This window comes from Camellia sinensis, chromosome 8 (assembly GCF_055761805.1).
Source record: "Camellia sinensis isolate YWXY chromosome 8, ASM5576180v1, whole genome shotgun sequence".
Lineage (NCBI taxonomy): Eukaryota > Viridiplantae > Streptophyta > Magnoliopsida > Ericales > Theaceae > Camellia > Camellia sinensis.
Genome location: NC_138968.1, coordinates 111271155 through 111288762, shown reverse-complemented (window position 1 = coordinate 111288762; position 17608 = coordinate 111271155). Strand labels below are relative to the sequence as shown.

Genomic DNA, 17608 nt, shown 5'->3' with positions numbered 1-17608 from the left:
TGGCAAATCATTTTGGAAAACTAATTTTTAAGAAAGAAGTGCCAAACATGGACTAGTTGGCCAGATACAGAGTCACCACCTAAATATTTTATTTTGGGAGAATTTAGGAAACCCTAACTCGTGCCTAAGGTCACGTGTCCGTCATCACCAAAGTTGCCTCGGCTCGGGAACTTGGGTATGAAAAGGGAAGGTCATGCAATGAGCACCCCCGCTCGCCCGATCAAAGATCGGCCTGTACTAAGCATGATATCTTGTTTTTGAAAATATATGCGTTCTTATTTCTGTTAATTAGCTAGAATTACTATATGATGCGCACAACACACAAGTATAGAGTAGACTGCCTAATTTAGAACAAAGCATCACATATCCGTTTGTTTGGAAATGGTTTTGAAGTTTGCTACTCGCAAGTAGGCTAAAACACGGATTTCAATGAATCGTTCCAATTCAAGTAATCCAACCTTTACCCACAGGAATTCAGGCAGTTACATCACATAAGCAATTAGCCTCATGGCAAGCATGCTGTCATGTTAACATTCACACACATGCAAGATACTAAAGCATAAACACTCACAGTGTACTCTGAGCCAAAACAAAGAACTAGTTAGTAATCAATGCATGATCCTAATTCATGTCAAGATGGGTAATGCGACACAGGCAAAATGCAATTAGAATAAGCTCGGCTATTCTAAGATGGCATATGAGATGCAACAATTCGATACATATATTCAAGTAGGGACTGAAATACAATGCAGTTAGTATGAACGCCGAGCCTGCTGCATGCAATACAGATGAATGGATGCAAACATGCGAGCATAAGGTATGCTAAATGAAATATGCCCTAAAACTAACCATCGTAAGCGGTTAAGTAAAAGGGAGAAAGAAATGGGGGTTAGAAGACATGCATCACACACACACACGCTTATTACACCAATTGGCTCTCTCGAGGGAGCAACCGAAAGAATAATACAAACCATCTAATTAACTAACTAACAAGCTAATTAATTATTACACAATCAAATGAATAACTACCTACAACTAATTATTATAACACTTAAATAATTAACAAATTAATTAAGCTACAAAAAACAATAAAGAGGCCTCGGGGAGAGGGACAAATGCATGCTCGGTCGGCTTCGCTCAAAAATCCGTTGCCATGCCTCATTTTGCCTCTATTTGCGCTGCTCTATACCTCTGCAAAGTGTGAAAATTCCCAACACACTTTCTGATTCACCCCATGGGCACTGTGGGAGGCCATCGGCCAAAAATCATGGTCATCGGCTAAGATAAACAGGTCATCGACCAAATATGAAGCCATCGACCAAACACTTGTAGCCGACCGGCACTGAAGATGGCCGATCGGCCATCTATTCTTGTAAAATGCTCTTTTGCTGCAGCAGAGGACAAACAAAGCATGGCAATGCATTTACAAGACAATGTTTGCAACTACACCCCTTTGTCATGTTTAAGACTCAAAGGAGTGTAGTTCTCGACCCTCAGACCATCAATCGCGCATTTCAATGCATGATGGCCAAAAGAGTCAAGTGTGCAATTCAATATCAAATGAAATGCACAAAACACATAAGGGACCTTAACCTCTATCATGTGTGATCAAGAGGCAAGGCAATGCAGACACAATGCTATGCAACCTAAGCATGCAACAACATGCAATGGAACTAAATATGTAACAAGCATGCGACAACATGCAAGGCAAGATGGATGAGCATGCAACAACATGTCAATTAGCAAGCATGTGACAACATGCAATATGACAAGCATGCAACAAGCGTGTAAGCATGATGTAAAGTAGCAACTTTGAACAACATGGTAAATTGACTTAAACTAAAGATGGACAGACCTCAGCCATGCCCAAAATCAGTGGCCAAAGTTATGAATTGGAAGCATAAAAATACAAAACAAACATGCACATGTAAATGGTCCGATACCTAGGCATAGAAGGAAAACTTTCAAGAGCACTTAAATGGGGACAAATATGAACATGTGACAAACATTATAAGCTCTGAAATCATGCATGGAAAGGTGTCAAACCAACCAAACAAAGCAAGCAAAGCATACAAGAAAGCCCAAAGCTTAAGGCTAGCCAAGAGACTCAAACCATGGCCATGCAAGGCAAGCCCCAAAGGGCACTCAAAACAGTCCCAAGGCAGGTCAAGACAAGACCAAAAACATGCTCGAAACTAGCCAACACAAGCTAGAATACAACTCCAAAAGGCATAAGGCATGCAAGGCTACAAAGGGGTGTTACACTACACCTATCAAATCCAAATAGAGGATGAGTGGGTAGAGATTAGAAACTTGGTTTTAGAAGGCCTTTTTTTGCTTGGAAAGAGGAGGAGGTGTTGAATCTTAATGACCTGTTGCAGAGTGCACCTAGGCTAAATGTAGGGGTTAAAGACTCTTGCTCTTGGCTAGCTCATTCTTCTAGAGCTTTTACTGTGGCATCAATCTGGAAGTGAGTGGAAGTTTGTAAAGGGCCAACTATTAAAGTCACTAAAAGCATCTGAAATAATTTAGCCCCTTCCAAAGTACAGTTTTTGAGCTGGTTGGCTTGAAAAGGTAGGATTAAGTCCTCTGAGTTTTTGCAAAGGATTGGAGTGTTGAATTCAAATGTCAGTGCACTTTGTGTGTTTTGTAAATCTGAGATGGAGTCTTTGAACCATGTTCTACTTCATTGCCCTAAGATCTAGAGAATATAGGTCAATATTGTGAATTCATGGAACTTTAGTTGGGTTATTCCTGGTTCAGTGAAGGCAGTATTACATTGGTGGTCAGGTACAAAAATGAAGAAAAAGGTGAAGGAGATCTGGAAGACAATTCCATTAGCAGTTATGTGGCAAGTGTGGAAAATCAGGAATGAGTGCATATTTAATGAGGCATAACCAGTTGTGACTTATTTGGCTGAGCTGGTGAAAGCTAGAGTTGCTAAATGGGCTTTTTTCTTTTTAAAAGAGTTTAAGTACTCGGTGCAAGATGTGATCTATAACCTGAAGCAGGTCTGCTATTGTGTGTAGAAATTGTGACACGAGGGAGCTCAAATACTGCTGTATTGTTGCCTGCTGGTTTGTTGTTTGATGATGCAGCTGATGCTTTGGTGTTTTGTTGCTCTCTTATTGGTTTTTATAGCAGGTCTGCTACTATGTGTAGAAATTGTGACAGAGGGGAGATCAAATACTGTTGTAGCCTACTACTTTGCAGTTTTGCAGATGCAGTTACTGCTGGTTTTGTTGGGTTTGTTAAGGTGCTTTGATGTTTTGCGGATGCAGCTACTGCTGATTTTGTTGGGTTTGCTGTATTTGAGGAAGTTCAAATTCTATTGCGGCTGTAGCTTTTAGTTCTTGTGTTATATTTTTGTCTGTGTTTTTTTTTTTTTTTTTTTTTTTTTTTTTCTTCCTCTTGATTGGTTTTTCACCAATCTTAAGTCAAGTGCTAGCATATGATTGTGCTTCCTTAGCGGTGCCAATCCAGTTGGGATTGTTAAGGTCAAGTATGATACTCTTCGCACTTCCCTCTTTGTTGATGTAACTTTTTGCATGTTTATTGTTTTCTTCATCAATAAAGTTTAACTTTACTGATCAAATAAAAAAAATAAAATAAAATAAAATAAAATGCATCATCCATCATCCTTTTTATACTATTCTAAGTGTTACTCAAAAGACAACCTAAGAGGGGGGTGAATTAAGTTTTTACAATTAAAATTAATAATACTCTAATAAAAATTATGACTAACACAATAGATAAATATAGTTAATAAAATAAAAATAAGTAAAACAAGTGTTCTAATAACTATGTCAGTTACTGATTTTAGCATAGTGAAAATGTGAAATATAGCTACAACAATTTAAATAAAATAAAGAGATAAGGGAGAGAGAAGCAAACAAATTTATAGTAATTCGGCTTCAACTCGGCTTACGTCCACTCTTCAAGCTTCACTTGAGATTTTCCACTATGCTCTAGCTTCGCGGGGGTGCTAGCAACCTCTTTACAAATGAAGCAATCCTCTACGGATTTTACACAGACTTTACAAGCCCAAACCCTTGCAAATCTTAGGTGATTCACAATCACTCTCAAGATTTCAAGAATATAGTGTTTACAACACTTTTACAAGATGAAATGGTATTTTTGCTTTCAAAGAAAGCTTATAATAAATATCTCTCAAATATAGATATATAAAATGAAACTTTGATTTTTCTATAAATCTCACACAGGAAAGATGGGCTTAAAACTATAAGGCTCACTATATAATTTTTTAGAACAGATGTGAGTGATTATAGATCAAAGAATATTTTCATATTTTTTTGTAACTTGTTTACATTAGAGGCTTTGCTATATATAATGAAAATTATAGTCGTTTATAGCTGTTGTATTCATTTGAATTTATAACCGTTGTAGTCATTTGAATTTATACCTGTTTATAGCCGTTGTACTTCCATCATTACCAATTTGAATATCTTCCACTCCATCATTACAAATTTGAATATCTTTCACTTGAACCTTTTGAACCTTTTGGCCTTTTGAACCTTTATAGCCGTTTATAACCGTTGTACTTCCATCATTACTAATTTGAATATCTTCCACTTGAACCTTTTAAACCTTTTGGCCCTTTTGTTTTGGGCTGTTTGAACTCCTGATTTAATTAAATATTAAACACATTTTAACAACATTTAGGATAAAGGTTTAGGTGAGAAATAATGGAACAAAATAAATTTTGATTCTATGTTTCTCTTTCAAATAAATCATCAAAATAAATTTTGGAGTCTATTTTTCTCTTTCAAATAAATTAAAACATAATTAAATAAATCATCAAAATAAATAAGCCTAACATTAGAGATATTTCTAGTAATCACATAATTCAACTCCCAGCTAGGAGCTATACATCATTGACTAAATATAAACACTATAGTTTTACAAAAGTAATATACACATACTAGTAATTTAAGACTTGGGCTCGTATTTCTTGTTGGGCTTAGCATTCACGAGATTGGTCTTGACCCAAGTATCAAAATCAAAATCAAAATCAAAATCAAATATGCTAAGGAATGGTCATTTTCATGAGAAAATGTGTTTCATCCAACTAAATAATATTAGCCATGTAAGGTCACCCTCACCCATAATGGAACAAAATTGAAGGGTAGTGAACAAAAGTGCGAAGGGTTCTCTCAAGTCCTCTAAGATGATTGAATTGTGCCCATTGGCTCCTCACAGTTTGTCTTATTCATTATTTTTTTTAGTCTCCTTTATAATAAAAAAATATAAAAAATCAAATTAATTTGATAATGGTAATCACATAATTTCATCTATTTTCAAAATATATTTATTATTAATTTTTTAATGTAAATATTATAAAATTATGTAATTAAGATTCTTGAATTAATTAATTTTTTTCAAAAATGATACAAAGAACCCTATAAAATAAATGAAAAGAATAATCAGAGGAAAACCTAGAAAAGAGAACAAATAATAAAAAAGGAAATTAACCCCTCGGAAGTATGACAACAGCTTGGTGCACAACCATCAGTAAGAGTAAACTAACAAATTGCATCTCTCTCTCTCTCTCTCTCTCTCTCTCTCTCAAACAGCTCATGATGTTAGGGCATGCCATAACACAAAGGACCAAAGGTAGGTATGATGCAACTAAATTGTCATCTTTAATCTTTACTTTGAATGGATATTAACACCTAATTTATTCCGACACTATATGCTCATTTCACAAGCTTTAATTATACTTAGACAAAGATCTAATTACTCCATGCTTTGCTTCCAATTACTAAACTTATTACTATGTGTTTTTCTACTCTCAAATAATTTGGAAATTTGAGGTTGTTTGCCATCCGATGGAATTCACTGTGTTTGGCCAGATCAACATCCTTGATTTTCATCACAACTAGTCACTTTCCTTGAAAAAATTATACATGATCTGGGATTACTACATTAATTAATTAATTTTTTTTTTTTCATCCAGTTATGATCAATCACTTAAAATGAAATTGAATTCGAGACCTCAATTACTCAAGACTTAATCCTCGTTTGGAAACAGGTTATTTTTGTAACTTTTTAATTTTTTGGCTAAAATATGAGGTAAAAAAAAATTATATGTTTGGAATGACTTTTTAATTTTTTACAAAATGATATATAAAAAGCAGAGAGAAAAATAAAATTTTTAACTATTTTTTATAAGTTATAAGTTTTTTAATTTTTAAATTAAAATAAGCTCATGCCAAACCAGAGACCTTAGTGGAAAAGCTGAAGAGGCGGAACCTGGCTCACTTTATCTGAGAAGACCGACCAAATGGATGAGACAAAAAATGATGCGGTGATTCAAGATCACTGAATTGTTGGCAAATTATCAAAATTACATGTCAACTTTTGTAGGTAAATTCAAGGATTAGCGTTATCTCAAGTTTCAAGTGTAAAATATGAAGCTGAAAGAGTTTGAAATGCCCGTCTTATTACGAGATTTATTTCGATAATTTAAATAATTTATTTTATAAAATTTTTAATATATATTATTTATAAAAAAAAATTATATCGATTTGATAATCATAATCATTTCATGCCAGGCTCAAATCTATAACACAATTTTTATTTTTATTTTTTTGTGATAATTTATGGCTTTCTTAATTTTTTCCAATAATTATTCGATTTTGTCCCACAAATCTCAATGCTAAGAATTAAGGGAAAATTACATGTTTTTAAAATTTAATTACAAAATCATGAAAACTTTTATGATTTTACATATTAATGTTTAAAAAAAATAAATTATAAATACACCCTCTAGATTTGCTTAAAATACGAATCACCCCCTTGTAGTTTTGGAAATTACATTTCACCTCCTGAGATTTCTAATTTGATAACAAATGGCCTTTTTTATTAATAAATTATAAAGTTAATTAATAATTTTTAATGAAATTAGAAATATATTTCAATTAATAATTCATGTAATTTTATTATTGTATAAGAGAGTAGTTTGGAATTTCATTTTTCCAGTTAATTCTGTTAAATACATAATTATGATAATGAAGTATTTGTAATTGGTGAAATAATCATGTGATTGACACCACAACTATGAAATGTAAATGGATATGTGTGAGTAGTGAGTACAGCATATTGTATAACCTTGTTTAGGTTGGTGGGTCATGAACCAAACGATGGATTTTAGGCATCGATTAGGTGCACTGAGTAATCTGGTAACTAAGTGAGCGGTCGACCAAGCCAAAAAAATGAACAAAATTAGCTCATATATGAATCAATATAATTTAAAAAAAAAAAAAATTTTGTGTGTGGATAATCTATACAAATAGAGTTAATATAAGAATCAATTTGATGCATTTTATTTTTAAAAATATTAATAATTTGTACAACGAATAAATTAAGAAAATATATATTGATTTTATGAAAATAATTTTATTACGACAATAATAAACCGTCGCTAATGTAGTTATCATTTCCTTACATTTTATTAGCAACAGGTTAACCTGTCGCATATACATATTAGTTCAAATCCTTAGCGACAGTTTAAACTGTCGCAAATACGGTATTAATTGAATTCTACTTTTTTGGCTACATTTTGGACCGTCGCTAATAATACTTTTCGCTCAAATACCGTTGGTAAAAAAGTTTTTGGCGGCATCTATCAACGTCGTCATTAAAAGTGAAGTTTTTTCTCCTTTTTTTGTGTTAAGTTAAACCGTCGCAAAAACCATTGATTATCCGTTGCTACAAGAAAGCGACGGCTTGTAACCATCAAAAAAACTTTTTGTCACGCCCCCCTTCCGCCACCCCCCATTTCCCATCGCTATTCCGTCGCAACAAAAAGTCTTTTGCGATGATATGCGAACCTTTTGCGACGTTTAAGACCGTTACAAAATTTCTAATTTTTAGTAGTGATTTAGTCCTCTTTTGAAGACTGAAGGTAGGGAAGACAATTTGAAACCGACCCGACGGAGACCCGAGCCCTCGACCCTGATTAGAACGGTTTTTACCCAAAACATACCCCCGACGAGCTGTGGACGGTATTCGAAAATGAATCCCCAACCATTTTCGGCCCAAAGATGGTGATACGTTCCACAGCCCTGAACCCGGCCCGTCCCCTGCCCCGGCCTCATACCCGATTCCCCCCAATATGAAATTACTATTGTACCTCTGTCTATATATATATATGTGTGTGTGTGTGTGTTTTCTCTCTTTCTTTTTCTCATTTTAGGGTTAGGGGTTCATATAGAGACATTGAGACACATACACATCACACACTCTCTCTGCTCACATCACAAGGCTGCTGCCCCTGTCACTCGGTCGCTCCTCTCTCATCTCTGGCGTCTCCCTTCTCCAAACTCCTTCACTGGCTCGACATCATCTCTTACGGCGGATCGCCTCTCTTACGACTATTGTTCTTACTCTCTCACTGCCAATTTTCAAAGGGTACTCTCTCTCTCTCTCTCTCTCTCTCTCTCTTTCTTTGTTTTTTTGCTTTTGTTCTTCAGATCTAGAAGTTTTGGTCACTAATGCCAAGATTCGAGTTGAGGAATCTCCCTTCAGATCTGTCGCCATTTCTACCTAAGGCTAGGTTTCAAATATATATGTTACATCTGTTGAATCTGGTGTATGCTAGGGCTTCACTATTTCTACTGTTGAATCTGTCGAATATATATGCTAGAATTTCACCATTTTCTACTCTCTCTCTCTCTCTCTCTCTCTCTCTCTCTCTTTATTTTTTACATTTGAGCTCATATCTGTTAGATCTACTGAATATATATGTTAAATCTGGTATATGGGTGTGTTGTTGTTGATGATCCTCAAATCTGGAGCTGAACATATATGTTAAATCTGTTGTTGTTAAATCTATTATTGTTGTTAAATCTATTGATATTATATATGTTAAATCTATTGTTGTTGTTCCTCAAATTCGAGGAATTTTCGAGGTCGGTGACGGGAGAATTTCCACCATTGGGGATCGGGAACGAGAGTGTGATCCCCGATCCTGTCCCGACCCATTGCCAATCCTTACTAAAGGTAAGTTGAATCCTTTTATAATCAATTATGAGATAATAATAATAATAATAATAAAGAGATGGGTGAAAAGTGGATAAGAAACAAAATAAGTCTACTCAATATTTATTAGAAAAGTACACTTCGATAAAAATCTTATATATAATTTTTTTAACGTTCGAGTTTGTATGGGCTTTATTTCGAATCTATCTCGATGATATAATTCGATTTATGTGTAGGGCATGTGGAGTACATTATTTTTGTAAACAATTAAGTTGATTGACATTTATAATCACTTGATCGGATTAATTTTTTAAATTATATTTGTTGTTTACACAAATATCTTCCGATGAAGTAGCTATTGATAAGATGTGGGGCCATCGCTGCGTGACTCATCGCTGCGTGACTCATGCTGTTGTTCCTTGTTGTGGCCCATACGTGTCGTTTTATCTTCTTCTTTATTTATTTATTTATTTTTTTTTTCAAATCCTTCTCTCATGGTGCTGTTTGCCGGAGCAAGTTATTTGAAATAATATAATATTTTTATTTATTAATATATTGAAATAAACCCAAAATAATGTTTATATAGATGTGTTCACATAAATAAATTAATTTAAATTAAAAATTATTAATTTAAGTTATATTTTTATAGTATAATATAACTAAAATTATTATTTCACATTATAAACATGACAGTATATTTTAAAATAATTTTAGGGTGAATTACAAATGCACCTTTTGAGGTTTGTCAAAAAAAAAAAAATCTCACGCTTTGAAAATTACAAATACTAAGTGGACCATTTGTTATATAATTAAAAACCATAGGGCATGGGATGTAATTTTTTAAATGTGAGAGAAAAATTTATATTTTAAATAAATTCTAGGAGTTGTAATTTGTAATTTATCCATAATTTTGTATGTATGTATATATAGAAATACACATAAATAATTTAATTAATATTGACACATATATTTATTTAAGTTAAGAATATGCATATGATTCTTTTCGCAAAATGTTAAAAGAGTGTTTGTGTATTCTTACTAAATAACATGAATGTCTATGATTTAACTACAGGACAAATTACAATAACAGTTCCTGCAGTTTGAGTCTCGGGTCATTTTGGTTCATGATTTTTTAATTGTGTTATATTTAACCTTGAATTTTGAATCTTGTTCCAAATAAAGACAATTGAAGACATCATTACTTTATTTCAAAAGTAAAGTCGTCAATTTGATAAAATATAAACTAGTTTGACAAAAATAAATGTCAAAAAAATTATTTTTAAATTTTTAAAATTTATTTTTACTCACCAAAGATAAAATTATATAAAAACGATAAATATTTTACATTTTTAATATTTTATTTTTTTTACCAAATTAATTTTTAGTATGTATTTGGATAATGATCATGTAATGGGTGGTTGTTTTGTTGATATTTCTAGATGATTATCATATAATAGATGGTTGTATTTGTTATTAACATATATTTTTAGATAGTTATTATCTAATGGATATTTAGTAGGCTTTTAATGTATAATGATATGTTTAATATACGAAATATTTTTAATTTTGGATTTTTTGATTTAATAGATTAGTTTAATAATGATATCAAAATTATTGCTATGTTTCACTTTTGAAAAAATAAAAACTAACTTAACAAAAATAAATACCAAAAAAATATTTTTAAAAAATTATTCTACCCTCTCAAAAGATAAAATTATATAAAAATTATGTGTTTTTTAATTATTTTTTCACCAATTTAATTTTTAGTTTCTTAATATTTCAAATTACATATAAGTTAATAATACAAAACATGTTGTATGACGACTTTGCTCTTGAAATTGAGTAACAATGTCTTCAATTGTATTTATTTAGAACAAGATTCAAAATTAATGATCAAATAACAATTGAAAGATCAGGAACCAAGTGACAGAAGTCTCAAACTATAGAAACGATTAATATAATTCGCTCTTAACTAAATGTTACTGGTTGTTTGTAATATATTGAAATGTTAGAAGATGTCCACATATTTTCTTCAATGTTAAGTTGAGTTTGTGTACCCATTTTTATTTTGGTTTAGTAGATTGACTAAAAAATAATAGATAAACATATTACATTGCTTCAATTGAAAACCAAAAATATCATATTAGGGCCTTGTTTGGCATGATCTAAAAAAGTCAAAAAGTCACTATTCTATTTAAGTCACATCATCTTATTTAAGTTATATCACCTCTCTAACATATCACTTCAAACCCAACTCATACCCAACCCATATTTCATAAAAAGTCAAAAAGTACACTTATTTAGGTCATCCCAAACCAACCATAAGTGTGAAATTTTATTTTACTTATATGTTATTCAATTGAATAAGATTACATAAGGAATAAAAATTAAAAATTAAACCAATCATAACATCCATAAATTAAAATAACCTTAAAAAAACAAACTTGTTTTGCTAAATGCAAAATCAAAGACATTTTTTTTTAAGAAAAAGAGAGAGAAAAAAAAAAGAAAGAAAGAAAAAAAAGTAGGAAAAATGGCATTGTATGGACCACAGCAAGAAAAACAGCAGCGAGAGTCACAGCAGTGACCCAGCATTCTTATTAATATTTAATTAACGCGGGTTTTTTTTTTTTTATAAAAATAATATATTCAATAAGATTAATACATTGAAATAATTGAATTATTAACATACATATGATACAAGACACATCGCACATCAACAACACCCAATCAAACTGGAGAGAAGTCTCACTCTTTTTAGTCCAAACATTAATGATGTTTTAATACAATATTGCGTGAGAAGTGCAGTTACTTACGGGCATTCCACTCTTTTATTTTTGTCAACACTTACATGAGAGAGAAACCAAGGAGAGAGACACAGAAACTTCCTTGTAAATGAAACAATGAAACCTAAACTTCAAAGACTTTTGGTTTTGGTGGTGACAATTCCAAACCAACCTCTCACTCTTTCTCTGTTTCAAGTACACTTCACATTCCTTACAATAATAAAAATAAAAATAAAAACCCAATAAAAACGAAAGTAAGATCAAAGAATGCTCTATCTTCATTCACTTTCTATAAATCAATTATCTCACAAACCCATATTTCATAACAAAGAATTTCAAAGAATTTTTAATGTCCAATTCTCATATTCATCAAAAAGAATCCAAAGAATCCACAATTTTGAATAATGATAACAATAAAAGAAAAAAGAATGACGAGTATTTCACATTGATGTAAATTTCATGGTATAAGAAGCTAAAAAAAATGGAAAATAAAAAAAATTGGACCTCCCTTAGTAGTGACAATCCACCAAAGCCGGCGTGGCGGACAACACAAGAGGCTGTTGTTGTTGTTGCTGCTGCTGCTTCTGTGGTTGTTGTTGTTGCTGCTGCTGCTGTTGTTGCTGTTGTTTTTTAGAAGTGAAAGCAAATGCAAATTTTGATTCATCATCTGGGGCCGGAAGATTGAGATCGAGATCCAATGACAACATAATTTTGGGTTTTTTCATTTCGTGATCGTCTGGCTCGCATCTCAAGGGACTCAGTGACAAGATTGTGTTGGCACCAACCGGAGCGCGGTGGCGCCTCATGTGGCCTCCCAAGGCCTGCCCGGAGGTGAACTCGGCCCCACAGACGGAGCACTCGTGGACTTTTGGTAAAGGCTTTGGATTGCCATAGAAAGACCTGTTATTGCTCAATTGAAGAGAAAGGGAAGAGGACTTGAATTGTTCTTCTTCTTCATCGGAATACAATGCTGCCATGGTGGCGGTGGCGGTGATCGGCTTCTTCTCCTCCGCCGTGGACGGTGGTTTGGGCTTTTTGTGACTTGCTCTATGCCCTCCCAAAGCTTGGAACGAAGGAAATGTTCGATTACATGTCTTGCATTGGTACACATACATTCCAACCTTGCCATTACCTGTCGATGGTGCTTCGATAAATCTCTTACTCGTGAATTTGAATCCCATGTTTTCTTGATCGTGTTCGTGTTCGTGGTCGTGGTCGTGATCCTGATCGATTGGTTTTGATGATGGGTCTCTAGAACGGCCCTGAGCTAGAAGAATCAGGCAATTCGCCATGTCCTCCTCTTCCTCGGTAGCGCTTTCGATGAATTCAACTGAAGTGGTGGTGGCAGTGGCGGTGGCAACATAATTAGTATTGTCTCCTCCGCCGTCTCCGCTGGAAGAATGAGTGGCGATTGAGAATGGAATCGGAGACTGAGGCCTCTGTCGTTTTGTTCGCTTGCCTTTCACGATATGGGTTGTGGGGTCTTTAGGACCACCATTCAATTCCTCTGAAACTTCCATCTTAAGAGCTTGTAGTACCACACCACCCCCACCAAATGCAGAGTAGAGAGAGAGAGAGAGAAAGAGAGGAGGGCAGGAGAGAGAAGAGAGGAGGGAGGAGAGAGGTGGTGAGTGGAAGCGTATATGTTTGGGGGGATGACCTTATGTATATACGTATATATTTATGTGTGTGTATATATATATGGAGAGAGAGAGAGGGGGGCAAGGAGGAGAGAGGTTTACTCTGTTCCAAGGAGTCAAAAGATGATACCTTGGAACAGAGTAAACTGGGAATTAGTATGCGTAGCCATTCTTCGAAGCTATGGTTGGATATAGCTATATATGAACAATGAATGGGTGTAAATTTAGAGAGAAAAGTGAAAGGTGTTTAGAGACAGAGAGATACAAAAACAGAACATTGTAAAAACAGAGGATGTGCTAAATAAGGGGAGGGGAGGAGTTAAAACAGTTGGGAGGAGGAGGTGAGGTTGGTTGGACGTAAAGTCCGCTTTCACACTATCCCCCCCCCCCTCTCTCTCTCTCTCTCCTCACATACTTTGGCCTTTGCCAACCCATACCCACCACTACACACTAATTCTAGTATTTAGAAACAATAATTCCAAAGTCTACAAAATTGTGTAACTCTCTCAATTGAAATAAAATTTATTAAATTTGTGAATTCATCTTATGTAAGAAGGTTGTGTTTTATTATACGATTAAATTGTAAAGAATTGATTTAGAAAAGAGTTTTACTAACCCACACCCTATTTGCCGTTGATTAATATACAAAAAAATGTTAAAGAGATCAAAATCACCAATACATGTTTGATATATATATATATATATATATTCATATACTTTTCACATATTTTTGTATACGGTATATGTATACGATAAGGTTATTCACCACTATGTTTAGCATTTTCTTGTAGAACGGCAACTAAGAATTTTTTGTTTCTAAATTCTTGTATCTTTTTATCTCAATGTACTTTCAATCATTTAGTTGTATGAGAATTTCAAAACATAAATAATAGTTAAAAAAGAATTGAAATAAGAGTCCAGAAAATTCCATGTGCAAAATATTACTTAGAATTTTACTAGTTTATTTTATTTTATTTTTTTATAATCAATAAGAGAATGTTTATATTTACAAATATCTAAACAATTACATTAAATTGGATAATTAACTTTTAATAGAGTCTAACAACATATACCCATAAACCTAGGAGAAACACTTATAAAGATCTTGATAGGAAATAGATAATCAATCTTTTAGTTGAGAGTAAACATGAGTGACAAACTGCACTAATAGAGAAAAAAATACATTTTTTATTTCCAGATTACATATTATTTTTCTAAATAAAATCTTGAATATCCTTTTCTGAATACCTAAATTTACTGATATTTAATATATATGGACAATAATGCAAAACTAAAAGAAGACTATAATTGCTTGGTTGCACTAAGAGCATGCACCATTTTTATAGAGAAAATGCAATTCCATTTGCACCCTAAATTATTTTGTTCCAATGACTAAATAGTTTATCCAATGGATTAGTAGTAGAAATTGAGCATCTATTCAATCCTATTTATAGTTTTATTTACTTTTATTATTATTATTTTTTATATAAAAAATGATCCACAAGTAAATTTTTTATAAAAAATAAAAATAAAAATAAAAATAAAATTCAGGATGATGAGGTGATGATATTTTTGAAATTATGAACCACAATTGTAAATGTTTTAAACTTGAAATGAAAAACAACATAATGTACATAATTTTATATGAAAATCATAGGTATTATCCATTTCATAAATGGAATAATCAATGGATGTGAAAAATCTATATAGACTATATTTAAAATTCATTGAAAAATGGTAAGGAACTTTAGAAAACTAATCATGATTTTGTAATTATAGATCCTTAGATTTAGATTTTGATGTGGTGTTTCAATATTGTAAAATGCAACAGAGATTTTCATTTCATTACTGATATTCAGAAGATCAAAAGTCATCTAATTTTTAATAATTGATGATGATGTCATGTGAAACATGAGAGATGAGAATTAATTGGTACTGAAAACAAATTATTTATATTTACTAAGATATGATCCAAATGGTTCCTTCTGTGCTAGTATACTAGTTCATTTTACTTTGCCTCAAAGATTCTCTCTCTTGCTTGTGTCTCTCTACTAGGAGAGGAGGTGGCTATGATTGGAGTGCAAGGCTGGAACCACGGAATCTGCGCTGCTCCCTTTCTTTCTTTCTAACCTTCCTCCATTTTCTTTTCTTCTAATTTGCCTTTTCACCCCTCCCACTATCTTCTTCTTATTTCATACAACTCCTATGTATCTAGTGTAATTCTTTTATGGCCCACAATGGTGTGGAAATTTCATGCTTTGCAGTTTTAGGTGACAAGTTGACTTCATAATGCTAAGCCTATAAGGTCGATTAAGATAAGATATTAAATTAATGACTCAATTTGAGGATTAGCTATGAATATAAACAAGTAAAATAATTTGATCATACTCTTTTGTTTCTTCAGTTAGGTTAGAATTTGGTTAAGTTTATGAAGATTTGTAAATTGCAGGGTGTTAATACTGTGGGTATTGATTTCTAACCTCACAATCAAATAGGGAATTTAGTTGGCGAGCAAGTGACAAAATAGATTAAACTAAACACCTACACACAAGAAGAGAAGAATACCGCGGTAGCTCATCCATCCGGGAGTACTTTAACGATCAAGTCAGTCACTTATCTAAAAAAGATATAACTCAAATAACAGTTTACAAGAAAAAGCATACCTTAGACCCACGGAGGTGCCTTACTTTTATAGTCAACAGTGCCCTCGTCCCTTAGAAGTCTCATATCATAGGACTCAAGCATAGCACTTATCTCGAACTTTCAATCAAATAAAAATGATCTCAATAGAGCCTCATATCTATCCGAATTAAGCGTCTCAACTTATCTAGGACTATTGTCCTTTATCCAAATATCTCAGATTCCGATATTGATGCACCACATCTCGGTAATATCACAATAATCTCGGCATCACGACTTGCCCACGTAGCACCTCAGCAAACACCTCAGCCACATGGTGTGACCCTAAAAATATGTCCCTATAACTGCCCCCTATGTTTTATTATCTCGGCAACTTGAGGTGATGAAATTTATATTGTCTGATCTTTTAACATGTCGGCTAAACAACATGCTAGAGAAACTCCTCCGACTGAGATCATGACTCGTCGGCATCAAGAAAACAAGGACTCAAATGTCTATTCATCAGGAACGAAGAATCAATATCTCATCCGAGATTGCACTACTAGCCGGGATCGTTACTCCACCAGTTCAAGAATATCAAGAACCTAAGATGCGTGTGAGCTGTCACGAAATAACTACCTCAACCGTCACGTATCACTCCTTCATTAGGTCATACTTGTCACGCCTCAGACATGTCACTTCACCTTTGTACCACGCCGCCTAACATCACCTGACATCAACCAGGCACGTCGCCTAAGGGTTTGAAATTACAACTCTTGCTACCCTTTCGATTTTTTATCAAAATTTTTTCCCTCTCTCTCCGTCTCTTCACTTATGTATTCACAACCTTCTCTATATTCTCTCTCTCTAAACCTCTATTTTCAAATCTTCAAAGGTCTCTGCAACAGTCCTTGTTCATCCTCTCCAGCGACCTAATTTTTGTTTTGCTCCGATCGTTTGAAGCGTTTTATTATAGTGATTGCGATTCTGACATCCGTTTCGGCATTCAGGACTTGTAAGTTCCAAAGCTCTTCATCTTCGATATTCATTTTTTATGCTTTTTTTTTTCTTATTCCTTATGTTCTTGAGCATGTCTTTCAAGTTTCTGTACTTAGACTCATTAATCAATTCTGATTTCTCTTATGAACTTCAATTTCTGGAACATCGCCCCATGTTATGATATCTGCATTTTCAATTTATTTTGTAACTTCCATGCTTAGCACTTGTTTTTCATGCATTTGTTCTTGATTCTAAATCTGCTCTCTCTGCTACTCTTCTGTTTCTAGATCACATTCTTGCATATTTCCTACTATTCTTGCACAATCTTATATCTAGGATTGGGATTTGTTAACACGGTAGGAAAACTGAAACATTTACATTCTAGAATCTCCATAAGATTACCAAAACCTTCAACCCAAAACACTTTAGGGCCTAAATCAAAAACCCTAAGTACCCCAATATTTAGCCGAGATAATGGGAATGTTCAAGTAGAGAGTAGGCTCCCCTAGCAAACTAGAGCACTTCCGTTAGGAAATTAACGTACCAGCCGAGATCCAAATT

The 17608-nt window shown here is 33.4% G+C and overlaps 1 protein-coding gene across 1 annotated transcript; it reads right to left on the bottom strand.

Annotated features, from left to right (window-relative positions):
- Positions 1–12122: 12122 nt before the first annotated feature.
- On the bottom strand, positions 12123–13814 carry LOC114271438 (C2H2-type zinc finger family protein). Its single transcript, XM_028213061.2, has one exon. It carries the CDS (start codon positions 13307–13309, stop codon positions 12299–12301), a length of 1011 nt encoding a protein of 336 aa, XP_028068862.2. The 5' UTR covers positions 13310–13814; the 3' UTR covers positions 12123–12298.
- Positions 13815–17608: the final 3794 nt, after the last annotated feature.